The sequence below is a fragment of the Phaenicophaeus curvirostris genome, chromosome 4 (assembly GCF_032191515.1).
Source record: "Phaenicophaeus curvirostris isolate KB17595 chromosome 4, BPBGC_Pcur_1.0, whole genome shotgun sequence".
Taxonomy (NCBI): Eukaryota; Metazoa; Chordata; class Aves; order Cuculiformes; family Cuculidae; genus Phaenicophaeus; species Phaenicophaeus curvirostris.
The window spans coordinates 21800564-21825713 of NC_091395.1; the positions used below are offsets into that span (position 1 = coordinate 21800564).

Genomic DNA, 25150 nt, shown 5'->3' on the forward strand with positions numbered 1-25150 from the left:
GCCTTTAAAAATACTGTGCCGAAGTTACCTTTAGTCGTGTTTGGTTTTGAGAATGCTGTACGGAGGCAAATCTTTCTAGCTTACCCGATATCGTTTGGAAAGGGGTTATGGTGTGTAGGTTTAGTGGTGTCTAATCACATAGAGCATGCGAGGGAAGGCTTAAAAAGCAGTCAGAACTTTGCATCTATAAGGTCCTGCAAAAAAAGTGCTGACAAGTTGCTCTCAATTATAATTTAGTTGTTTTTGCAAATCTGACCGCTCTGTTACGCCCGTGGGAGCTGCCAAACAGTAAAATCTTTGTCTTCAGATGAAGTTACAACCGTGACACTACAATCTTATGTGAAAGCTGTAATCTTCTGTTAAGGGGTGGAAAAGCTTTCACTCTCCTCATGTCTAAAATGTGGGTGTCTAGGTTTTCTCTCAGTGCTACACAGAAGATCAAAGCTTTTCAGATCTTAATAAATTCTGTGACAAGACTCAAGAAGGTCTTAAATATTTCTAAGCTACAAGTGTGGCTCTGTTTAAGGATGAAGATGTAAACTGTGTGGGCCTTGTAGTGAAAATATCTTCCTCCGTGCCATACACACTTTGAGTTTCAGTCCAGTGTTACAGGCCTGGATAGTACTGACCGGCCAGCTGAGCCCAGATGAGGACATAGCCTGGAGCAGCTGCCACGGTGCCTTTTTAGCCGTAAGAATGATGAATTTCAGCAGTATGATGCTCAGGTGGTACTAAACTGGCTCTCAAACTTCCCTTACAAAACTGCCTGATCCATCAAGACGACCTGCACGGGGAAACCTTTGCCGAACCACTTGTATTGCTGATGCTAGTAGAAGCTCTGAAAATGAGAAGATCCCAGTGCCTTCATCAGAGGATGGCTCGTGGACAAACTTTTTCAGCGCAGTGCAAAATTATTCATTGAGAATATTCTCATCCATGATGAATATTTTTGTAATTTACATTTTGCATATAAGGTTAAGCAGCATTGGCCAAAAGCCTGGTGACAGCACAGGGCTCTGGAATGTCTCTTTGTTGCCTGGGCAGTTTATTCACATTAGTTTACTTCCGTGAGCATAGTCACTCCTTTTAAAGTCCTCTTGAACTCAGGAGTGCCGCTGCTGTTGAGCAAGCTGAAATTATACACGCGGCAGAGAGGAAGGTGGGTATGTTGCCTCGCTTTTGGAGGAACTGAAAAGAATTTGCCCCAACCCTAATTTCTACATTAAAGAGATTAAAAATTGTCACTACGTGCTGCCTTCAACAGTGAAGAAGCACCTTGTTAGAGAACGTGTTATTAACTCCATGACATCTTTGGTCTGTTATGCCTAAAGAGCAGTAGTGTTTGGAGGAGGCATGCTGACAAAGCACACACTTCAGTCGTGGTCGCTTGCGCTCTGAATTGGAAGTAGTGATCAAAAGGCATCCCCTTTCCTCTTCGAACACTTAAACTGTGTATTAGCCATAGTAAGGAACCTGTGTGATGTCACCTACTTTATTAATGTAGTTGCTCAGACAAAAAGGCAGCACTTGCTCTTGTCCTTGAGAGAGCTTTGCCATTGAAGAGCAGAAGGTTTCAGTGCCTCAGGCCCCTGAGAATGGAGGTAAGATCCTTTACTTTGCAGCATTGTTTCTGTTATGGCATGAGCGCTAAGGGTTAAGAACAAGTTTCTTGTCTAACAAGTTCCATCAGAAATTGGTGCTGCCTGGGTGCACCGGACTCCCTCCTGGCTAAGGAACATGTACTGAATATGACCAGAGATACTGACTGCTGGCAGAACTCCCCAAAGGCAGCACAGATGCCTCGTGAGAAATCTGAAGTCAGGGAGTGGAAATTGGCACTTCTTCTGTGACAGAAGACAAGAAGAGAGGAGGGAAAAAAAACCCCACGTCCTGTCAAGAGCAGAAGGCTCAGGATTTTTTTAGGCAAGAAAAATCCTATCTTAATACCCTTTTTTTCCTAGTCTGGAAAAAAAAAAAGCCAATAAAACATCTCAGTGCTCACTTGTCTCTGAAATCTTTACAAGGAAGAGGCTAAGAACCTTTTTAAGAATGAAGGTGCTTTGCTGGATTTTTGCAAGGAATGTCTAAGCTTTGGGTGTTACTTTAATAAAAATAATTCCTGATCTTTTTATGGAATAACTAAACTCTGGGCGTTACTTTAAGAAAAATATCTCCAAAGTCCAAGATTAACAGAATTGCTAAAAGGAGTTAGCTGTCAATGAGAAAAACAATAAACTGAATTTGGAATTTCTGAACCAAGCCCTCGAAAGCAATTTGTGGCGAAAGTCCAGAAAAAGAAAAAAAAAATTCTCAATGTTATAAAAGAACCATGTATCGTCTTTCTCAATTATAGCTAGGCACTGCTTTGAAATGCGATTCTCCCCTTGCAGAGGCCTAGGAGTGAGATACTTTAGGAGAACTGGGTTTTAATTCTGACAGTAAAACGAATTTAAAATCTTGCTGCTCAAATTAGGGGTTTGCTGAAATCAGAGTCTGAGAAAATATCTTACATTTTCACATCTGAAAAAAGTCTTATATCCTGAGTCTGTGAAGGAGTAGTCCTCTTCAGTTTTCGTCAAGCTGTCAGACTTGCTGGATCTGATTTTAGACATCCATGATGTGTACAGGGCACGTGTGGATCTATAGCTCGCTCCTGAGAAAGACCGCTGTTTTGGACAAGATTATAGAAACATTTGTCTTTTTTAGTAATGGAATGGAATGAGTATTTTGAAGAGACTTAGCTGTCAGGAGGGCTGTATTACTTTCCAAAATATCCTCTGGATCATCCTGAAAACATAGTATGTAATACGCTCTTGACTGACAGCATAGGGTGTGAATCATAAATTCCTGAGAAGGAAAGATGTATGTTGGTTGTGCAATGGGAGACTCCATGTGATCTCGTTATTTATGGCGCTCCTCTCAGATGTCTTTCTGGGGCTCGAACAGCTGCTGTGAACTTTACCCAGTACAGAGTACTCCGTACGTTTAAACATCTCTATTTTGCCGTTGCTCAGATCGTTGTGTATGATCTGATGAGCAATATTAGAACCAACTTCTCTGACATCGGTTGTAAACACAGAGCAGAATTTAGGGATCCCTGTTTTATGAAAAGCTTAAAGGAGGAAAAAAAGTAAGAGTATAATCTTCCATAGCTTTGGTTGAAGGACATCAGGGAGTGATAGGTGAAGACATCTGATTTCTTTGTATTATAACATGGAAGGAAGGTTTGGTCTGATAGAAGAAGGCAACTTGCTTTTTCTTTTCAGTGACAGGGACAGAAGGCTAGAGGCAGAGGCTTTTTCAATCTCATCCCTTTTCTTCGTGACCATCTTGCTACATGGTAGCAGCCATCGATTGCAGGAACTTTCTCTTGCTTTGGTCATGAGCTGAGGCTCATCATGCATGTGTGGCAGTGGCATTGCTAAATAGATCCAAATCTACAGTCAGATAAAGCTTGGAATAATTGTTGTTCTTAGCTCAACTAAATAACCGAGTTCACATGATCTGTAAGTGGCCAGTGCATTTTTTCTTAGGCAAAGTATGTACTGCTTGTATTGCACATTAGTTTAAAGCTAATTTTAGCGCAACAGATTGAGAATTCTAGGAGCCAAAAATACCTTTGAGTCTGTTAGATTTCCCTACCCAAACTTTGGTTTTATGTGTGACAAACGGAGAACTTCACATCTTTTTGACTTCATATTCAGTAACGACCCAAAAGTAGTGAAAGCATTGCACTCAGTGGCTCCAAGATGACTTTTGCCACTGCTGATGGGAGAATTATTCTCTGTCATTACTGGCTTCTCTTTCAACCTCAGCAAATCCTGAAATGCCAAAGGCAAACCACTTGATGGCTGATCAGAGGTCCTGGAGATGCTGGTATGGCAGTGCTCTGAAACTTGTGGCTTGGATCGCTCTTTGAGCATTGCCTAAGAGCATTGTAGAAGTATTCAGTTAGGTATGTCATCTTTACACACGTGAGACAGAAAAATGGGAGTGTTTATGGTCTCTTAGAAAGAAAGTATAAGGTTATCGCTCTTGAACAGAGCTTCTAAGACTGCTGCATGGAGAGCAGCAGCATGGAGAGGTCACTGAGGAGGATACAATAGGACAGTTTAAATGCCATTATGAGACCTTTGATTTTATTGACTCTAATTGGTACTCAAATAGAGAAAAAACGCTGCATGTGGTTAATTATTTAATGAGCTAAAAGTTGGCAAAGTGGTGTCTGTTACCAGTTCTGTTAGTGTTATTTTGATCATCAGAGAGCTCCCTTTGTTTATTGATCGCAGGCTGGGACAGTAGTTCTCTCTTGACCATTTACTTCCCTGAATATCCTTCTAAAGAAGGATGAAATGGTGTAATTTGCTTTTTGATCGAGGCAAAGAAGCATCCTTTTGCCAGAATTCACCAATTCCAAGCCTGTAATCAAAACACTTGTGGTGAAACAGTGATGGCTGTGTGGTGTTTCTCACAGATGCTGTAAAAGCTCTGTTGTCTCCCTTGGGGACCATGTACCCATGAGATATCAGCCAGACCTACTCTTTCTCTCCTAAAGACTTTGAGATTAAGAACCTGTGGCCTTAGGTCCAAAGTTTTAGCTCCAGAGGCTGGGAGAAGAAAATCCAGCCCAAATAGGTACTATGTTTTTGGACTGTGTTTTGGAGAGAGGAGAGGATCCAGAACCTCGAGTTTGCTTTAAGAGTCTCCCTTCCTTGTCTGCTGCTTGCATACATCGTTATATTTTTCTTTTCAGCCAACTTTTCTTAAATGAAGGTGTGGTTTTATACCTTAATGCTTCTTGCAAGCAGTATGTAAGTGAAGAAGGCAGTGACTAATCACACTGGAGATGTACTAAGTACTTGGCATAATATAATTATGATGATGAATACGTCATGAGCTTATCCATAAGTAACAATGCAGGCTGAAGTTATTGTACAGAGAAACCTGCAGCCCACAGGAACGTCAGCCAAGAGCAAAATGGGATTGGTTTTGATTGGTTGGATGCTGTAGGCATGAAGATGAGAGGGGAATTTGTTGCTCAGAGGGAGGGGTTCCTGTGTGACCTTGAACAGCCGGGCAAGATACTCTGCTTGTCTGTTGTTTTATAACTAAATTTATCAGAATCTAAGAGGGGTTCAAAGAGCACAACACAGGGCAGAACAGTTTGCTTGGAAGGGTGGCAGCTCTGGAGTGGAAAACAACCGAAAAGCAAGCTTGCAAGATCCGGCAAAGGGTAGGGCCTGGTGAAATTTTACTGGAGCTGCCAGCTTCCAGCAGATTCCAGCAGTTTAGCCTGTGGAAATGTTGCTGGATAACTGGTAGAAGTTTCTAAGTTACTGCCTTAAAGGCCCTTCGATTATATTCCTGCTCTGTAACAGAGCACAGTATGGCATGGGAGCTTATGCTGCAAGCCAGGCTGGAGCCTTTGGAAGAGGAAAGGAGGTGGTTAGTAACTGCACTATTTCCCGTGGTGCAAGAACAAAGGGATGTTTAAATGAAATTGAAAATCAGTGCATTTGAAACCTGGCGTAATTATATCACATGATATTATCGAGGCCAAAAGTTTAGTCAGATTCCAAGCAGACCTGGACATTTATATATATAATGACAGCATCCAGAGTTGCAGTAAATAGGATTAAAAATAAATTAGGCATATAAACCTTCATGCTAATTGATGAGGTCAGGAAGGAATTTCCCCTTTGGGTGAATTACATCATTGTTCACTACCCAAGCTGTTCCACCTTCTAAAGCATCTGGTCAGGATCACAGGAGGCAGGATTCTCAAACAGGTGGATCAGCAATCAGACCTGTTGTGGCAATGGTTAGCATACCTTGCCTGGGTAGGACCTTGTTGAAAGAGATTGAGAAGCATATTTTGTGTTTTTAAGGTTTTCTGTGGCCACCTGTACTGCAGTGTTTGTCTACTTTTCTAGTTTCTCCTAGGTGAAAGATTATAATTGTTGACCTTTAAGGAATCCTGAGAAGTGCCTGCTAACAGGTCAGCAGCCGCCTTTGTAAAGATGGAGCTGTGGTGGGCACACAAGGCATTGCTGTATTGTTCCATAGATTAAGACATAGCCCTGTGAGCAGCTGAACTTGCAAAAAAGAGTATTTCCTGCACCTTTCTCAGTTTTGGTGGCACTGCAGTTCCTTAAGCATCTTCCCTTCTTTCTGTCCATTACTACAGCAGTATCTATTGTTAGCATCCTGGATTTTCCCAGCAGCACGGTATCTGAGCAGCCTCTTGCCACCCCATAGTTCTTGGGTATATTTAATTAAAACATGATATTTCCCTGATGTTTGTGAACCAAGCACGTTGCTCAGGGCACTGCCTTGGTTATTTATTCTGCAAGCCTGTTGTAGGAGTAAAGCCCCGGTGAAATCTTTATCTTTTTCCATCAGATTAGGTTTAAATTTGCCTTATAATTTATGTTTCTGTGAATGGTACAGTTAGTGTGGTTATGGAAATATTGTTTCCTTGGGAAACAAGGAATATATCAGTCTTGCAAGCAAGTTGCTGCGGAATGCTTTTCCTCTCAAACAAATGAGGTGCATAAACAGTTACACCAAATAGAGGCATGTGTGCCTTTAAAACATGCAGTGTTCAATCTTAAGACTTTCCTCAAGGTATGAAGGAAAGGCTTCCTTGCCAAAATACTGTAATTGAGTTAACAGTCTTGGAGATTTCTGTGTTTTGTTACGGAGCTACAAAATTCTGCCGGTGTTGGCTGCTATGAAGATTAATTGCAAATATCAGCTTGCCAGTAGATTGTCTCTTCAAAAGAAAACTGAAAATTCCTCGGTTGTTTCAGGTGAAAGCCAGCGTCGGATCTTTTTGACAATTATTAATATTTTTCTGCAGTTCGCTTTCTGCATGCAACAGTGAGCAGCCTTAATGTCTCAGAATCTATATGGTGCAAATGCTGAGTGTAGACATCTGATTAATGCATGAGGATGTCAATAATAAATTGAATTACTTGTCTGCAGTTAATTTCTGGTTCTCTGAGAGAATATGGTTTTATGATTATGGAACTGTGAAATTGTGGTTTCTGTTTTTTGCAATGATATTATTATCATTATTATTATTATCAGTAGACATCATGATAAAAGATTATGGATCACTGTGATATGAAATAATTGGACGATGCCTGGACACATTCTGGATGTCCTGCTGATGACACATGTGTGGCTGCCTCGACTTTTGTGCCCTGTAAGATCTTGAAATCTGTCATAGTTGCCTTTTTCAAGTAAGCAACAGCATGTTTCTTAATAACAGGCGTGATCACTGAGACACGGGCTTTTAGTACTGTTTAGCTCCTTTAGCGCTTTTGAGGGTCAGGGCTTCATCAAGAGTTTAGAATTGAGGGAGTATGTCTTTTCCTTTGACATATAATCCCTGTACAGCAAATGCATTTCTGTTCGGTTACTTAACAGCTATTGTTTCTGCAATACCCAGAGCGTTGTCAGAGGACTTCTCCGGCCGACGACTACTGCATTATGCAAGAACCAAAGCCTAGACTTTCTGTGCTTGGATGGTACTCTGTCCCTACAGCTATCCCTCGTTTCTACCTTTAAGAGAGCTGGAACAGGGTCTGTCATTTCACAGGGAGGAGCTGGCAAAGGACTATGCTGTCTTTTCGGAGTGGAGTGTGCCCTGCATATGGGGCATACTGCTGGCAAATTTTTGGCAAATTCTTCTTGCCGAAGAAAGGAGGATTTCAGACAAGGAGGTGGAATTCTGAGAATCTGAGATGGGAGCTGATAAGTGGTAGGATCTGCTCTGCCTCTGTTAGGAAGAGATTTTGGTGTGAATGTTTATTTAAAGATGGCCTTAACTCTCAAAAGCAGAGATAAAACTGCTTTCAGTCTATTGTCTCACTGAAAGCTGGGTGGCAGAATGGTTTTGGTGCCTGCTTATGTGCCCTGAAGGCTTCAAGGCTGGGGAGGCTGCAGAGATCACTTCTTCTGCACCCTCTTTTTCAGTGATCCTGCAAAGTCACATGACATGCAAATATTTTTGGGCTGTTGTTTGGATGCAAGATGGCTGTGTCTCCATTTTGAGGATGAGCCATCCTTCTGCCTCTTGGTTGTTAGACTCTGAACAATGCTGGTTTTGGCTTTGGACCTGCTTGATTCCAAGTTTTGGATGGCAGAAACAGATAGGCAAGCCCCCTCCACCCTATCCCCAAATTTTATGACATGATTTTGAGGACAAAGACACAGTGAAAATACCTTAGGCTTTTGTCACCTTGTTATTAAACTGCTGTAATGCAGAGGAAACGTCTCCTCTGGTACCTGATAAATGTGTGAAAATGCAAATATATTTTGGAATTTGTGTAGATTAAGGAGCACTTAATGGAAGTAGTAGACAGGTTTACATCTTTATATTTCATCTCAGGTGTGGGCTAGAGCTCTACTTGGACAAATGGGTCCTGGGTAAAGAAAACTTGCATTGTTTTCAGTACCGGGTAAGTTAGTGGATGGATCAGTAATTTCTTCTAGTTGAGCTGGCTGCCATAGACCAGTTCTGCAAGCTTGGCAGCTGGTAATGTTTTGCACAGTGTGTAAGGCTAGCCAGTACAGGATTTTTCCTGCTCATCATGTCAGGAATGAAGGTGCAGATAGGGAGATTTTATTGGTTACCCCAATTTTGGTACGTGATGTTTACATACCTAGTTGGGTGAAACTTTGCTTTTGTGAAAGGAACTTATATTTCCTAAAAGGAACTTGAATGAAAGTTGGGATTTTATTAAAGACACAGAGGCATATTATTATTCATCTTTCCTTGCTTCATCCCTGTGATGTTTCCTGTTTTGCTTCTTAAGATACAGGTGTCATGATGAGGAGCTTCTCAGAAACAGAAGTGGATGATGAGTGGAGATGAAGAAATCATACATTTAAGAAGTTGGCTCAAGTTTCCGTTACAGGCATGGAAAGTTTCTGAGACCAAGCCATGCGAGAAGAACATGAGTAAAGAAGAGGGAGATGTAGACCCAGACTTTCTAGAAGGGATTGCAGGATTTGAGAGGACGCTGCGCAAACGTCACGTAGTTTGCTTGCTTATTCATTTACCTGCACCCCTGGATTGTAACTTTGCATATCTGCTTGGAAGTTGAAAAATCCCCTCACATCTGTGTCTTTAATATAATCGTGGCTTCAAACTTGTTTGAGGAAGAGCAGAATATTGCTGTAGTTTTTGTTTGTGGATTAGATAGTTGCTGCTTTGCACTTGAAATCAATTTTGTTTTCTTGTAGAAACGAACATTGAATATGGAAAAGATCAGACCATGACCATTATGAAACAGGAAATGAGGGGGTTTACTTGCATTTAATGAACACCGTTTGCATAAAAAGTGTGACAGGTGCACAATTTAAGAAAAAAAAAGACAGTGCTAGCCCTCTACTTTGAGCAACCTTATGATGTATTGTTCTTTTGCTGTCCTTAGACAGATGTCAGAATCAAATATTAATCAGTTCAATCCTTTTTATTTGGCTGCTGGTCACAAAATATTCCAAATAGCTAAGATTTCTTGGCAGGGCTGTGGGGTTTGAAGTGCAGATAGTTAGTATTGAGGTAGGGAAGAGCTTTACAGATAGGTAGGTTTTTGAACATCTTGGCTGTTATGTGAAGTATCTCCAAGGAAATACTAGCCAGCAGTCCAGCACGTTACAATGCTGTGAACAGACTTCTTTGTAGTAAGACTCTTTTACAGAGTTACTAAGACTTTGGCATAAGTGTATTTAAAATTTTAAAATGAAATTTAATTTCTTGTGTTGGAAAGTGTTGCTGGTAGAGGCAGATAGCATCTTTATTTTTCTTATGGACTCTCATCTGGTGTTTTATCCTTAATAAAAGGCTATGGTTATTTTTGCATACTGACTGAATATTTGGCCTTTAAAAGTATATAATTAGATGGAAGAGTAAAAGCAGTTGTTAAAGGATTGTTTTTCTAATGAAAATAGTTGGAAATCATGTAATTTTAGTTTCTTCCGAACAGATATGATTAGTGTGTTGGAAATACTTTTAGAGTGGATATAAAGAGAAGAGTTGAGACAGTGGCTGAGTATGTGTCCGGATATTTTTGTGGCTAACAGTTGTATTTTTTTTTCAATCTCTTTACTTAGATACTTCCATATAATTGAAGAGCTAAATTATAATTGGATACAAAATCTATTTGCATTTAGTAATAATTATGTTTTAAAATACATATTATTGTACTAATTGATAAGTAAATCACAATGAGTGTGAGAAAATCCTGTCCTATGTTATTACCTTGATAGAAATTTGAATATGGGATAGTATTGTCTGTATGATAAAAATGTTTTCATGGATTTTTAGCTGCTAAAATTGAAATCAATAAACTTTAGTTTCTGTTGTTTACTGGAACAAGTAAATCTGCACATTTCTGTTTCCTTCTTATTACCTCTGCCTCTGCATTCACCTCGTGTTTCTTCTAGCATTCCTCCTTTCATAGCATTTGCCTTCTTTAGATCAACCTGTGAGGCACTCCCGACATGGCTTTCTGCATGTTCTTGTGGAAGACTTTCTTGATGGAGAACTGTGCCTCTGAGTTTGAGCAGTTACTTTATGTTTTCTGAATAAATCCCTTGGAATCCCAGGCCAAATAAAATCCCAGGGTTAGTAGGGTAGCCAGCAGGTCAGTTCATAATTTTTTTCATATTTTAAATGTGTTTGTCAGTAACTGATGTTTGTATTTTAAAGTAGATACAGAATGGTCTTCTGCACACCTGAATTTCACATTAGATTAGTGAATCCAGTGTATCCCAGTCTGAATGTATGTTAGTGAACAATATGGTCTATGTTCTAAATTACTTTGTAGGATGGAAAATACTTTTTGCTTGGTTGAAAAATTTTTAAAACTGGAAAGAATTATTTTTAAACTCTGGTGCATTGGATTTGGAAGAAGCTAACTTGTAATGTAGCCCAGATTTGTTGTGATCTGTTTAGTTATTTGTATGAAATGAAGTGATTCATAGGACTTCATGTCTGCTGAAGTTGTAATGAAACCAAAATGAAATTGCAGGAGATAACTGGTTAAGTCCTTGAAGACTGTGGTGATTGAAATATTAAGCCCATTTGGGGAGTAATATACTCTCTGCTGCAGAGTGACTGTTTTCTTCACATCATTTTGTTCATTGCATTTAAATCAGTATCTGGTTAATTCAAGGCTGAGGAACTGATTGACAGTTGAAAAAAAGGCATAATTAATTTTCCCTTTCTAGTTAATGTGTAGAAGAGGAAATTACTTCTATGACTTCTAAAGGTCTTGGTGACCAGAAACAACCAGTTGTTTATTAATTATTGATTGCTTGTTTACTTCTTCAAAACAAAATTTTCCCTGAATATTCCGCGTTCTTTACATCAGGATCCACTTATTCATTTGTTTTACAGTTAACAGTGAGTGATTTTTTTCTTGTCAGTAGGCTTGTGATCCTTTCTAGGTGTTGTGAGAAATGTGCTTCTATACTCCAGAGTACTTTCTTCCTGTGACACGTTTGTCATACCTGGCTGCTAGAGATGTAATTTTATGGGGGGCTTAGGTTCTTTTTTTCCTTTGTTTGCTTGTTTTTTTCCCAATACTTCCTCTCTCTGGGAATTTGCACCCCGCCTTGGAGCAGGGTCACTCTTCTCTCAGTGCTTGTATAGAGCAGAGAGGCCGGTGTCAGTGCTGTGCCATTCCCCTTGTTGGGTAGATCATTTTCTGGAAGGGAAACGCATAGGTCTAGAGAAGTCCCCATTCAAGCCGTGGTGGGCATAGCAGGATCCTGGCACAGCTTGCTCTGATTCTCGCCCTTCTCCAGAAAGGCAAGGAGAAGGGAGAGTTCCTTGTAGAATTCCCTTTGCTATTCCTGAACTCTCAGCAACATCCATGCTATCTTTTTTCCTCTGGACAACTGTAAGGGTGCTGTAAACACATCACCAACACCAGCACAGCTTAGCTATAAACACCTTTTTAAGAGGACGAGGCACACTAGCCACTGGCGCTGTTTGCTGGTGCCAGGTACTCAAAGAAGTATCTTCTGCCTTAATCACTTTCTCTTCTCTTTATAGCCTCTGTCAGCAAGCAGAAATTCTAGCTGTTTGAACTCTTGCTGCAGATGAATATGGTAATCAGTTCACTGGAAGCAACATGTGTCCTGTTATCCTGTCTGTACCTATAGGAAGACTCTGTGCTCCACCTGGACGTAGGTGCTAGACTGCTGAAGCATGAATGCTGATGTCACCAGGATTTGCTCCCAGGCTAGAAAAAGCCCAGATAAAACATGGAGCCATCTTTTCATGAGCAGTAACTCATGTAAGGGAGAGAGTTCTTGGCAGTAAGATCCCCAAACAAGCCACTATGTTAAGCTGGTTTGTAGGTCCACTTTTCCTATGATTTTCAGCACTAATTCTCACCCATGAGAAGCATTGAAGTGGAGAGGAACGTTTTCCTTTGCCTAGCTGTTATTGACCTGCTTCACAGAACTTCATGCCCTTAGTAAGTCCTCTTGGAGGTGTTTGCTGAGACAAGTACTTGTCTATGGAACATTCTTTGGTGTGTTGCATTGGTGATGATTTAATTCCTAGCCAGTGTGACAACTCTGTTGGCCACCTGTTTGCTCCAGCAGTATCATCAGCCTACAGTGAAGTAGCTGGCATGTTAACTCTGCCTCGTAGGTAGAACTCAAGGTTTGACTCACCATCATGGTCCTTCTGTCTCTAGCAGCAAAGGCTAGATGTGGAGATAGACATGGACCATTATGTGGACTCTGAAGAACAAAGACCAGGATCTACTGGGCTTTGTAAGGGAAACAGGCCTATTGGCTGGCAGGTGCCATTCTTTGCCGTCTCCAGACAGTATTAGGCACAGTCACCAGCCTCCTGGTGTAATATTTGGCTCCTATTCCTATGAAATGAAGGCACAGTCACCAGCCTCCTGGTGTAATATTTGGCTCCTATTCCTATGAAATGAAGTCACAGTCATAGCTTTCATTGCTGTTCCCACCTTTATTTCTTTATTACTGCGATGCTTATAGGGGAAAAAAAAAAGCAGAATTTCCATTTCCACAATGTATTGGCCTCAACTACTTCCACTTACTTCCCTAACTGTGGTCGACACCTCTGAGTGTCATCGTCCCTCTTATCTTTGGTTATACCCGTGGTCCTTTCCACCTTTTGGCATTCAGCTAGCTCATTTCAGAAATGCTTGATATTCTGTCTTGCTGGCCACACCAGTTTTAGAGGTTGTCAGTGAGAGCCAGGCAGTGTGGTTTGGCATGTTGATAGCTACTCTCTCACTCCAGCTGCCTTTGAAGAGAGAGCCATTGGACTTGAGGGAGCCCCAACCATCTCTTCTGGCTCAATGGGAAAAGACTGCTTTTATTCTTCTGAAACCTAAACTAAAATGGAAATGGCAGGCAATCTGATGCTTGAGGTGTCACGTTTCCTTTATCTGAAAAATTCACATTGTTGACTTCTGGCAACTGCACTTTGGTTTCCTATCAAGGGGATCTTTTCATAAGACCCTGAATTTGCAAAATGCGAATTTTTGGGTTGCCATAGTGGTATTTCACTGCCAGTTTTTGTCTTCTCTGTAAAGTCAGTATAGGTCTGTTAGTAATTCAGGATAATGCTTCTTGAATTGTCAGCAGTAGCCAGGGCTTTTAGAAATATTTTGTCCATACCGATTGCTTTCTTCGGACAGGGAGATGGGGAAGGGAAATCATGGATTAAGCTCAGGAAGGCTCAGAGCACCAGTTCACCCCTTTCCTCGGGCTTAGTATGGACTCAGTCTCTGGTGAGTCACTAAGAGTTGTGGGCAATGCAAGTCCAGTCCCCAGTATTACTTGGGACAGTGCTTGAATTGGCATTGGCCAAAGCCTTGCTCCTTCAGAATGGGTTTGCTGCCTTTGAACGCCTACTGGCTGGGTGTGGGCTTGTGCTGTGGCAGGGGTTGGAGCCAGCCTGGCTTTCCCAGGCTACAGGACACCCACAGCCTGTGTTGTCCTCTTCAACAGCCTTGGCTTCCAGAAATTCCAGTTGTGGGTTCTTCCTTTTCATTTTCCCAGGACTCACTTGCACAATAGACAAGTGTGATCTCAAGCAGAGTCACACTCTTTGGTGTGGCAGCGCTCCCTGCATGTCTGTGCAAGCACAACCAACTCACCTCACCATCAGGAATGAATGTCTCCTGGGTGGGGTGGGATGTCCTGTTGGAAAGCCTGTGGGCTTGCTGGAAAAAGAGATTTGGACAACAGTGTGTCAGAGTTCAGAGCCATCAAGAAAGCCCATCCCAATGGTTTGCTTCCTCAAAGCAGAGGAGTCATTCCATCCCTGAATGCAGAGTGGCTTTTTAATTTTTGTGTCTACCACATTACACTTTCAAGACAGTCCTTGAGATGTTTTTTTCATGCAGTGAAACATGGATGCATCTCATTCTTTTCAGACATTGATAGATAACAGAATGTGTTGGGAATTTGCTGCTCAATATGCAAAAGCAGATGCACTTCTCTTGGTTGGATCTGGCTTTTCCCAGCTTGAACTGTGTTTGTAGCTATCTGCTATCTGCAGAGCAGATATTCAGAGTTTTGTTGGTATTAGATGTGATGAAGTTACCAAAGCACCCAGAAATTATGCTCTCTTTAGTAGAGCTGTGTTAAATCTTGAGGACCTTGAGGCTGCTTTTCAGGTAATGATTGAGTTGTGGTGTCCTTCAAGTCTCCCATGATGTAGATGGTCATGGGGGCCTTCAAAACCAGAAAAAAAAAAAAAGAGTATTGCAGAAGCTGGATTTCTTTGAGGTACCAGGAGACCTGTGCGGTCTTCTGCCACACATATTCATTCCTCCTCACTCATTTTATTTTCTTAGTTTGTAGATTGAGGGGAAATGAGGGTTCCAAGGCAGGCTCAAGGGCACAAATACTGATAAGGGAAATGATACGTCCCTGGTCCTTGCTGCTTATGGCTTCCAATTTTAGAGTACCAGCAGGTACGTGAAAGCCTGAAAGCTGTCATTGCTGGTCAGTAACCTTATTTAAGTTGGCAGAACATAACTGGAACAACATCCTGCAGCTTTCAGATATTTTTATTGTATTCCTGTTTATGACTAAATGCAGTTTACAGGTGTTCAGGTGCCAATTCTTACAGGTTTTTGTGTTGCAAAATGATAATCATCCCTCCCTTGTTTTCTACTCAAAATCTATGTTTCTTAAAATAAGTCTAATGCTTCAAAATTTAGCCTTCCTGTCTGAATGGCAAATAGGCCAGTTACATTTGATATAAAAGTTACATTAACTTGAAAATCAATGTTGTTTTAGTGCTTACTGGTAAATGAGAACGTGGGAATCTTTCAGAAAATAGCTGATGCGGAAATGCAAAAAAGGGGGCTTAAAATGGATTATTTAAGTCAATGTTTCCTATTACATTATTTAAACCAGAACATATATCTGCCTAGCCTTCGTTTGTTAAATCAAACAGGCATCTCTCAATTTACCAGAATAAATTACAATTGAAAAATATTTTGATCTCTGATTGAGATTGTAATATATAGTATTTCTCCTTTCTACAAATATTTGAGTTGATGGGAACCAAACTAGGGCTACCATTGCCAAAAGCTGATCCTCATGATTTCTATTATGGTCATAAAAATTTTCCTTTGCCTGCTTCTTTAGTGGTATCCCAAATTGTAACTTTTTCTAATGGTCAGCCTATCTTGGCTAGAATTTTCTTGTGCCTGAGGTCCACTGTGCTGACTTAGCAGAACAAAAACTTTGAAGATATTTCCTTTTCTCTGTGCTGTTTATTATAACCTTTGCTTTGTGTGTAGACCGAGCTCTGAAGCTTAGGGCAACATGAAACCACTGCTGTGGGCAGGCTGGCTCATGGGAAGAGGCGCTCAAATGGTTCCAGTTTGTTGTTCTCCTGGGTCCAAGATAATTCCCACAGGCCGAGCTGGCAACTTCTGGGTTTTGAAATTGAAGTAGATACCTCCCAAGTAATGTGTCCTTTCAATAGTCTTTTTACCCGAATCTGCAGGCTGGTTGCAGTTACTCTATGGTGGGTGAGTGGTCCTTTAAGGAGGATTGGGGTGAGTTTAGTGCTTATTCGGACTGTCCGAGTTTGAGCTTTACCAAACCAGACATCAACAACTTCTCAGCTATAAAGAGAACATGGAATAATATTTTGCATTCTTTTTTTTTTTTTTTTTACTTTATAAAGTTAAATAAGTGCTCCAAGAAAGTTTCTGTGTTTGTTTATTCATTTCCTTAAAACCTTGGAATCCAGAACTATAAATACAGACTGACTTCATGGTTACAATTATGATCGCTCTCACTTGAATTGATTTATATCAGTTGTAAAACCAAAAAGTATTAAGATGCGTTTAGATCTGCAGGAAAATATTATTATTGGTATGATGATGATGATGATGTTGCTTTTGTACATAAAAGAAAACAAGTGTGATAATATCAGCCTCCTTTACTTTTCTAAAACTAGGAAGCTTGTTTGCTAGTTATCACAGAAGTAAAAAGAAAGGCTTTGCAACCAGGCTTAAGAGATGTAGCTTTTCGCAAAGTTAGCAGCTACATTGCAAGCTTAATAGTAGTTGGATATTGACCTTTAACTAAAGAGTCAGCATTTCTTAGAAAGAATCGTGGCCTGATGCTTATAACTCTTCTTTTTTTAATTGGGGATTTTTAGTATCATTTCTGCATAGCAGATTTCTGGAGTTTTGTCGTAATTCTTTGGAGAAGATGATGTAGGCTTACTAATCCATGTGAGTTTTCTTAAGAAATGTAAACCACTTTCCAGATTGACCATATTATCCCTGAATAACATCTACAGCTGATTTTAACCAGTTTAGAAAACTTTTGCCTCCTTGTAAGAAATACCCTTTATTCAAACTTCAAAAAATAGATTAGGTGAGAATTATGTTTCCAAGTCTGTGCTTACAAATCTAAAACAATGATTTGGTTATTCTCAAATATTCAGGATGCAGAAGATTTACTAATCTAAGTTTTTGATGTTGCAATATGATCCTGTGGCTTGGAGTGACTTAGAATGGAGTAAAACCTAAAAGTTAAATTTAAAACATCATTTACTTATAAGCCAGAAATGTATCTAAATAAATTTGCATCTGTCAGTTTCTTAAACTGTGACAATGCAGTTTTGATGTACATTCCTTTTTGCTGGTTAAAATGACTTGATTGCATGATACAGCATTGCAGCAAGTATTTTATATAAAGCTAAGCTGTGTCTTTTTATGTAAACATTATTGTTGCCTTGACATGCATGCAAAAATGCTTCCCACTTAAAGGACAGTGGTTGAAAGAATTTAGATTGGGTTATTTAGGCTGAACTGTTGAAAGCAAAGTTGCTTTCTTAGGCATTGATCCAGTCAAAACTCGTGCACATCTAACTTTCTGCTGTCTGCACAGCCTGTGGGACCTCTGCTGACATGGATAAAGTAAAAAGCATGCGATATCTTTCCCGACATGGGTGTACGTACCCTATTGTCACATGCATTTGAATTAAGCATGTGTTTAAGTGTGCTTGCAAATAGAAGACCTGGGGCTCCTCAGAGATTACCTGATCATACCAAAGTGCCCAGCTGACAGTCGAAAATGAGATTTCTTTCCTCTTCTATGCCTATGCTTGGGGAGAAAAAAGAAACGGAATGTTTTGCTGCTTTTAATACGAGCTTCATTGGATTGGTTTGTCTCACTAGTGCAGTCATGACGCAGTGTTGTGTTTTATCAGTGCCCACCCCCAGCAGAATGCTTAAGAGGAGGCAGATTTTCACCTACTGAATAAGACACTGGACTCGCATTGATGCTTCTCGCTGTTGTCTTGTGTGGTTCTCCTGTGCCGGAGTGAATTTTATCCCTGGACTGCCTGGTGTAAGTTATAGCCCTCTGGAAGTTTGCATGTTCAGATTTGACTGTGCTGAATGATAGGATGTCTATTTTAGACTTCAGCCTATATTTACTATCAGGAGGGCAAGTCGCTGGAAGAACTTAGCTCCTTTTTCTTTTGAAACAACTTTTAAATACTAGGTGAGTTTTGAAGTTTTCTGTGCATGGTTTTGTTTTATAAAACATATTTTCCATAACCATGAACACTTATTTTCTTGAAATGGTTCTTAAAAATCTGTAGTGTTGAATCAAAAAAACCCAAAACACTTGCTTGTTAGGAAGCCTGAAGGTTCAAATTCTCCTTCAGTTAGAGATAAAGTTATTTATCAGCCAATGCATAACAAGGACTTGTTGATACTTTACTCTCTTAATTGTTTGTAAAACTGCTGTTTGAACGTGACTGCTGTGTGTTTTTAGTGAATGTTTTCAGCAACAGAATCTCATTCCAGTTATTTTACATTTACATTTTTGATCTCTCGTGTGTGGGAACAGATGTTGATAGTGACTAAGAAAAGGAAGCATCCTCTGGAAGTTTTGGGAGTTGGCAGTGGCAGTCCCCTCTGCAATGTTAAATGAGATGGGAGTCCTTGGAAAGCTATCAACTTCAGTCTTGTTTTCATATCAAGTAGTAGTGTGAAGTATGTTTAAACACATTGTGAACATGCTAAAGTAGGAATAGATTGATACAAAATCTGCTTCTGGGTGCGGTAATTGATTTTTTTTTTAAAGTAAGTTGAGGGTGCTTTTTGTGTACCGGGGCATTAAACTTGCTTCATACTTGGCCTTGTGACAAGTCCTGTGCATATAATTTAGAGCCATATAGGGATGTTATTAGTCTTGCACCGCTTGAATTAATACCACCTTTCAAATCCTGAGTATTAGTAATTTAAAGGAGATAATTTGTGAGCCTTGTGGCTTGAGCACTAACTGCAAACTATAAGGACAACTGATGTGAATGATGTTAGTAGCTTTGATTATAAATCAGACTTGGTTTCTATGCAATGCTGTGCTTAGTACCAATCAACTGGAATGCCAGATCTGTTACGAGTTTATAGGTGGGAAGCCTGACAGATTAGGTTTGTATAAAGAACAACATACAGAAATTAGAGAGGTATGGAATAGCCTCCTAGAAGCTGCTGTCTGGTAAGCATTTTAGACAGACCTTTCAGCCACTGGTAACTAGAAGTGAACCTGCCTGTCAGTACAAATTCAGTGTGTCTGTCTATCATGAAATGTCTGCTTTTTTCAACACCTCAGGGGAGAAGAAATCGTCCTCCCCCATCTGTCTTGTCATAATGCAGGGTGGAATAGTTGTAAAAGTTATCTTGGAAATGCTATGCTAGCTGCTGTCTTTTGATTTTTGCTCATACTTGGGCAACAACAAAACAGTTAAACCCAGGACCTCACGGAATCTCTGTCCCGTCGGGAGTAGACGGTTTTCAACTGCAGCATGGGGCAACTGCTGAGAATAGAAGAGTTGTATACAATGTGATTTATAGACAATATGATCTGCATATAGTATGATTTATGTATCTTTCAATGTTTCACAAGTGCAATAGATTCTCCCCTAATTTTCTGCGAAGAGAAGATTAAAGGACATTTATGGAGTCTCTGTTTCCTTTATGTCACACATTGGATTGCTGGTGGGTAATGCACTCTGATTGCTTCCCTAGACTTTGAACTTTGTCCTGAGCTTTTATTTAATCATTTGTCCCTGTCATTAGATGTTTCTGCATTCTCTTTAGCAGCAATTTGTTTGGCAAAAAAACCCCAAAACCAAACAACTGAAAGCTTTGGTTTTCAAATTTTGTATTATTTTTTCACTAAAAACTTGCCTAGTCTTAGAAGTGTACTGCGAATAGTTTCCAGAAGAGTTATCTTAGTAAAAGTTCATATATAAACATGTCCTAAAATGACTTTATGGTTACCAGGAGATTCTCACTTTTCCCTGAGAAGTCACTTGCCGTTCTGAGTGAATCAAGGTGCTTCCTTATCTGGGTTTTGTTTTCTCCTGTCCCTTAGGGAATAAATAACGCTTTGTGTTGACAGAGTTATAAAAAGATGCTGAGCTAGCAACAAAATAAAGTCTGAGACTGATGTCTCAGTCATCTGCCAGCGAGACAGAGGGATGTGCTTAGCATTTCCAAAAATCAGATTTTTCTCACTGAGGTGCAAGTTCTGTAAGTTTAAGTCCACTTAACAGTTAAAAGCCTCAACTCAGACCTCCTACATATGATGCTGTAATTATGGATCTTAAGAAAACTGGATTAGCTAAAAATTTTGCCTTAATGCTGAATTAGTTTCTTACAACTTGAAATTTCACCTCTGTGCATTTCCCTTTGCTTTAACAGCCATCAGAGATGCACGCTCCAGCTTCAGGTCCTGCAGTTCCCCGGTGCTAACACAGTTCCTCTGCCCTGCTAATGCCCAAGGGCGAGTCTGCAGCACGGCCACTGCAGGGCAGGCTGGGCTGGTTCAGGAAGAGTTATCCAAAGCAAAAATAGGAAAATGCACTTTTCCACTTGGAGTCTGCTGCAGTAGCGTAGTGCATCTGACTGCGGAGGCTTTGGCGGAGAGGCAGTATCAGTCCTGCAGGTAAATGGGAGAATTTCCTAGTGTCTTAGCAGGTCAGGTTGAATTCCATTTGGCACTTGTAGAGGCATGTTGATAGAATATACATGAGTGCAGGAGAGAAACAGGCTAGTGACTTCTAGCTGTCACACAGAGAAGCAGAAGATCTGCCATGCCCTACTATACAGCATTTTTTCCAGTTTCTTTTTCATCCCAGCAACAACATGAAATACCACAGGCTCTTGAATTAGATTAGGTGATGAGGGGCATAGCTCAGCGTGTCTGAGCACGCCAGATGTATTTTGGGCTCTAGAAAGAAGCATGCTACAAGATTTAGTCTGTATTTAGTCACTGGCCTACTTTGCAGGATATTTTGCATTTCTGAAAACTTTCTCAGTGGAGCTGAGCCCTTTCTTATTTTTCTTTCTGTTTTTTTCTTTAAACATCTAACATCTCTTGCATTATTTAAGGTTAATATTAGTAACACCTAGCCATTCAAATGTTGCCTGCATGTTAATTTTGAACATGTTCATTCCCTTTCCAATTTTCCTTTTGATTTTCAACTTGTTAAAGACAAGGCTTCGTCGTTGCTGTGCTATCACTTGTGCAAAAGCAACAGACATCAAATCGAGCAACCCAAGTTTTGAGGGAAAGTCCATTTCAAACCGTCATCTTGCACAAATTGTAGGAGGGGTTACTTCTTAGTTAATATATCCTTTCCTCCTGAGGCTGTATATCCCGTTTCACAGAGAGGGGGATTATGTAGTTGCCTCTCCGAGCTCTTTGCCAAGGGCCTTGCCAACAAACTTTGGGAGGCTATTTGGCCGTCATGAGTTTTAGGAGCTTGAAGTCTTAATTTCTTTGGGACCATCTGGAGTTCTCCCTGACCAGGGAAGCTAATAAAGGCAACCTTGTGACTTAGTGGTTTATTTTGGAAGCTGCAGGAACTTGCTGTGGCTAGAGGAGCCAGGTTTGGCAAAAGTCCCATGAACTCCATTGCGGTGGGGAAATGTCACAATCCCCCTGCTATTCCACATCCCAGAAACTGGGTCACCACACTAAATTGGTAGGTAGGTTGATAAGTGGATAAAATACAAATCTCTGTTGGGAATAAGGATGTGCTTTCATCTTGTGGGTCTGAAGGAAATGAGTCTCACGGTGTCTTGCATGCATGCATAAATCTCAGTCAACTTTGCCCATTTTCAGGAGAGGAAACTGAGGTGCAGAGGCTAACTTGGCAAAGGTACTGTGTAAATCCACACAGGATGAAGAATTTAATTATTAATCTCCAGGATCAAGGAAGGACTCTAGTCCAGCACATCATGTCCCAGCAAAATTCTGATATACGTAATAGAAATTTTTTAATGACTGAATTTAATGGAGTTTTGTCTTCCTTCACAGGCAAGCAAGTTCTAATTCTAATTGTTTCTTCCAGATATTGTTAGCTTTTTTTGGTCTACGTCAAGTCTTTTTTCATTCAGTGGGCTAAGTGCTCATGAATTATAAAATGGCAACAAGTCTTCAAATATTAAAAAAGCATTGGTGCTTCGTTTTATTGTGTTATCTCATAATATAAAAATGCTTATACAAATGTTTTTAGCTGTTAAGACCTTCTGAGAGTGTAAGGCAATCAAGGATTGATGTCTGTTCCATGTCTGGAAAAGACTGGAGTGACAGTTTTTCAGCCAGTTCAGAGTCTGGAGAAAGAAAGAGCGACATATTCTGAATATGTGTCTTTAGAGAAAGCATCAATCCTTGACATCAGCTTCAGGGTTTTCTAGGGTTCTCTATGCTTAGGTATGGATGTGGTATTTTCCTGTTGTTTGTTCTCAAGTATCTAGCATCTCGCAAATACACAAAATCTATTTTTTAATTTTGCCACTATTTCAAAGGTTTCAGAGACCCTCCTTGCTGCAACAGGACCTACATAGCACTGGGTTCATCAAAAGAAATTAAGCACTGTTTTGAAGCTGTGGATGTGGGTGAAGTGACCGTAAGGAAACAGACAACAAGAGTTGGGTTTGGGGCTTTTAATCAGTTATCTCCTGGTCTTTTGAAATGCTTTTTTAAACCTGTGGAGTTGGCTGACGAATATTTGCTGCTAAATGTTCATTTGACACCTTGCTATGTCCAAAACTGCACTTTCCTGAAGCCAAACAGCATGGATAGGAAAGGAGGGGGTACATGGGATGTCTTTGTGGTGGCTGCTAGCAGAAGAGAAGCAACCAGCATAAGAGGCAGATAGTTTGGGCAAATTTGCTTCTAGCTTTTGACCATCTTTACATCAGTGTGGGCCTTATTGCTCTGCTCAGCGAACTTTTGGATGGTGAAGGTATAATATTTAAAGTCCTTTTCTCTCTGTCCATTTTATGGTTTGAAAGAGCTCACTCTTTTTTCAGATTATAGTAATTGCGATGCAATTCAAAAAGTGTTTATAAAACTGAAACCATCAAAAGAAACAGTAAAAGATATTGATAACAATGGTTTGAATATAATAAGCCTGTTAGTAACCGGTAACCATCTATAGGAAATAGCCAAGAGCTCAAGTTTTTAGTTAAACTTTTTTTATAGGCTTCCTTAGATCTGCAGGGATACATGGGAATATTGTGATTATTGTGCTGTTTCAGTGACTGACAAGCTGAAAGAAAATTGTATTCTTACTGCATGGGATTTGATAAGAGCAATAGATGAATATTAATGCTCTCAGAGTATTTTCAGTAGCATTTCCTAGACAGACATAGATAAAATCATTTTTTCAGAGGAGTACATCCCTGTCTCTAGCTGATAAAATATGAGGGCTCTGCTGAGGTCAGTGGAGCTAGGTGATATACATCAGCTGGGAATCAGGCTGTATGGTATGCTCTGTGTATTCTACATGTCTTACATTCACTGGATGCAAGGAGCCAAGAAGGATCCTCCTTTTAAAAAGAGGACTTGTCACACTGCTCTGTAAATTCAAAACAAACTAACACCCTAACCTTTCTAAATCCTTTTAAATTGCTCAAAAGATTTTCTTGGTCAGTGATATTGCAAGAAACATACTGCTTTGGAGGTGACCTGATCTTAACCTTTTCTGAATTGCTTTATGATTAGAACAGTCACATGCTGAGGTAGGACCCCATTAGTGGATTTAAATCATCTGTTTACTTCTGAAAACACTCATTGTTATGGGCTCCACTGAATATACCCTTTTTTTTAAATTCCTTTTTTTCCTTTTTTTTTTTTCCTGTTTTTTTTCTGTTGCAGGACAGAACATCACAGTTGTACCAGTTTGGGAGCAAAATATGGAATGTGTTTCACTGCTGACCGAAGGCAGCCAAATGAACAGTATTTATAGTAGTTTGAAAATCAGCAGTTAGCAGTTTCTTCACATTCAAACACTACCCAGCACTTTCCAGAGAGAACTCATTGTTTACAAGAAATCTGCTTTCCAAATCCGTTACGGTTCCCTCCAGCCTTGACTATTAACTATTTGCAAAAGAAAACCTGATCTACAGTTTGAGGAAAGATGGCAATGGATGAATACCTGTGGATGGTCATTGTGGGCTTTATCATTGCTTTTATTTTAGCCTTTTCGGTTGGTGCAAATGATGTTGCCAATTCTTTCGGAACGGCTGTGGGCTCTGGTGTTGTTAGTTTACGCCAGGCTTGCATTTTGGCTACCGTTTTTGAAACCACTGGCTCAGTATTACTGGGAGCAAAAGTAGGAGAAACGATTCGGAAAGGTATCATTGATGTTAACCTGTACAACAACACTGTCCCACTGCTGATGGCAGGAGAAGTGAGTGCAATGGTTGGTAAGTAATACTTCCTTATTCCTAGTAACATTCGTTGTGTATTTGTCATCTTGTTTGTTGTGAATATTAAGTCTTCCCATCCTCTGGACTTGCATGTCTGGATTTATGTGAATGCATAGTCTTCTATGTTTTCTAAATGCTTCTAGTCTTGTATTTTCCAACGGTTCAGCCATTTAACTAACAGAAGAAAAAAGTGTTTAACATCATGCATCTTATATATATTCCTACTGAAAAAATTATGTTGGAGATTTTTATGATGGGGCATGGAAAATATGTAAGTATACCATTTATGACTGTACAGAAGATCCTACAGAAACAGCAATTTGCAATGAATACACATGAGAAGGAATTACCTAAATAATTTTTAAAGATTACAGAAAATCCAAGCATATTTGCTTAAACTGATTTTCTAGCTGAGTGACTGCAAGTAATCGTACACTTCACCCTTGCCTATGGCAAAACTAAAGGAGCAGTAGAGATAGGTGGTCACAGATTTAAGATCTTTTTAATTTTCCTGACTCAAACCAACAGCAGTTCAGCATACCTTATAGTCTGCTCTGCGTGCTTTTTTTGCAGTTGAATTAATCTCCATTTAGAACAAATAGCATATTCTGAGGTAAGTAACATTAAGCCACGGTATTTACTCTTTGTTTATATGCAAGAGGCTTTGTGGGCTTTTGGAGAGCTCCCTCAAGTATCAATAGCAAACCTGCTTTTAAAGGGCAGGAGACAGCAGGAAGGAAACCCTTTCACTGTGGAGAGGCAGCCCAGGCAAGGGGCCAGCTTGCCTATCCTACCATCACTTCTTCAGTCTGGGAGGTCCATGGCATCCCACACCAGGTTAACATGATTTGTACAACTGCCCCAGT

General features: G+C 40.1%; 1 protein-coding gene across 7 annotated transcripts in view; it reads left to right on the forward strand.

Moving 5' to 3' along the window:
* The window catches only part of SLC20A2 (solute carrier family 20 member 2), a 59337-nt gene that overhangs the window by 746 nt on the left and 33441 nt on the right, over positions 1–25150 (forward strand). For 4 of the 7 annotated variants that reach the window (XR_011337338.1, XM_069855491.1, XM_069855496.1 and 1 more), the window contains exons 1-2: positions 17759–17898; positions 23731–24281. Coding sequence is in view for 6 of the 7 variants with exons in the window: in XM_069855491.1 (XP_069711592.1) it covers positions 23993–24281 (289 nt within the window). In the remaining variant the exon portion in view is untranslated. The other 3 variants (XM_069855494.1, XM_069855493.1, XM_069855492.1) reach the window with 3 other exon arrangements.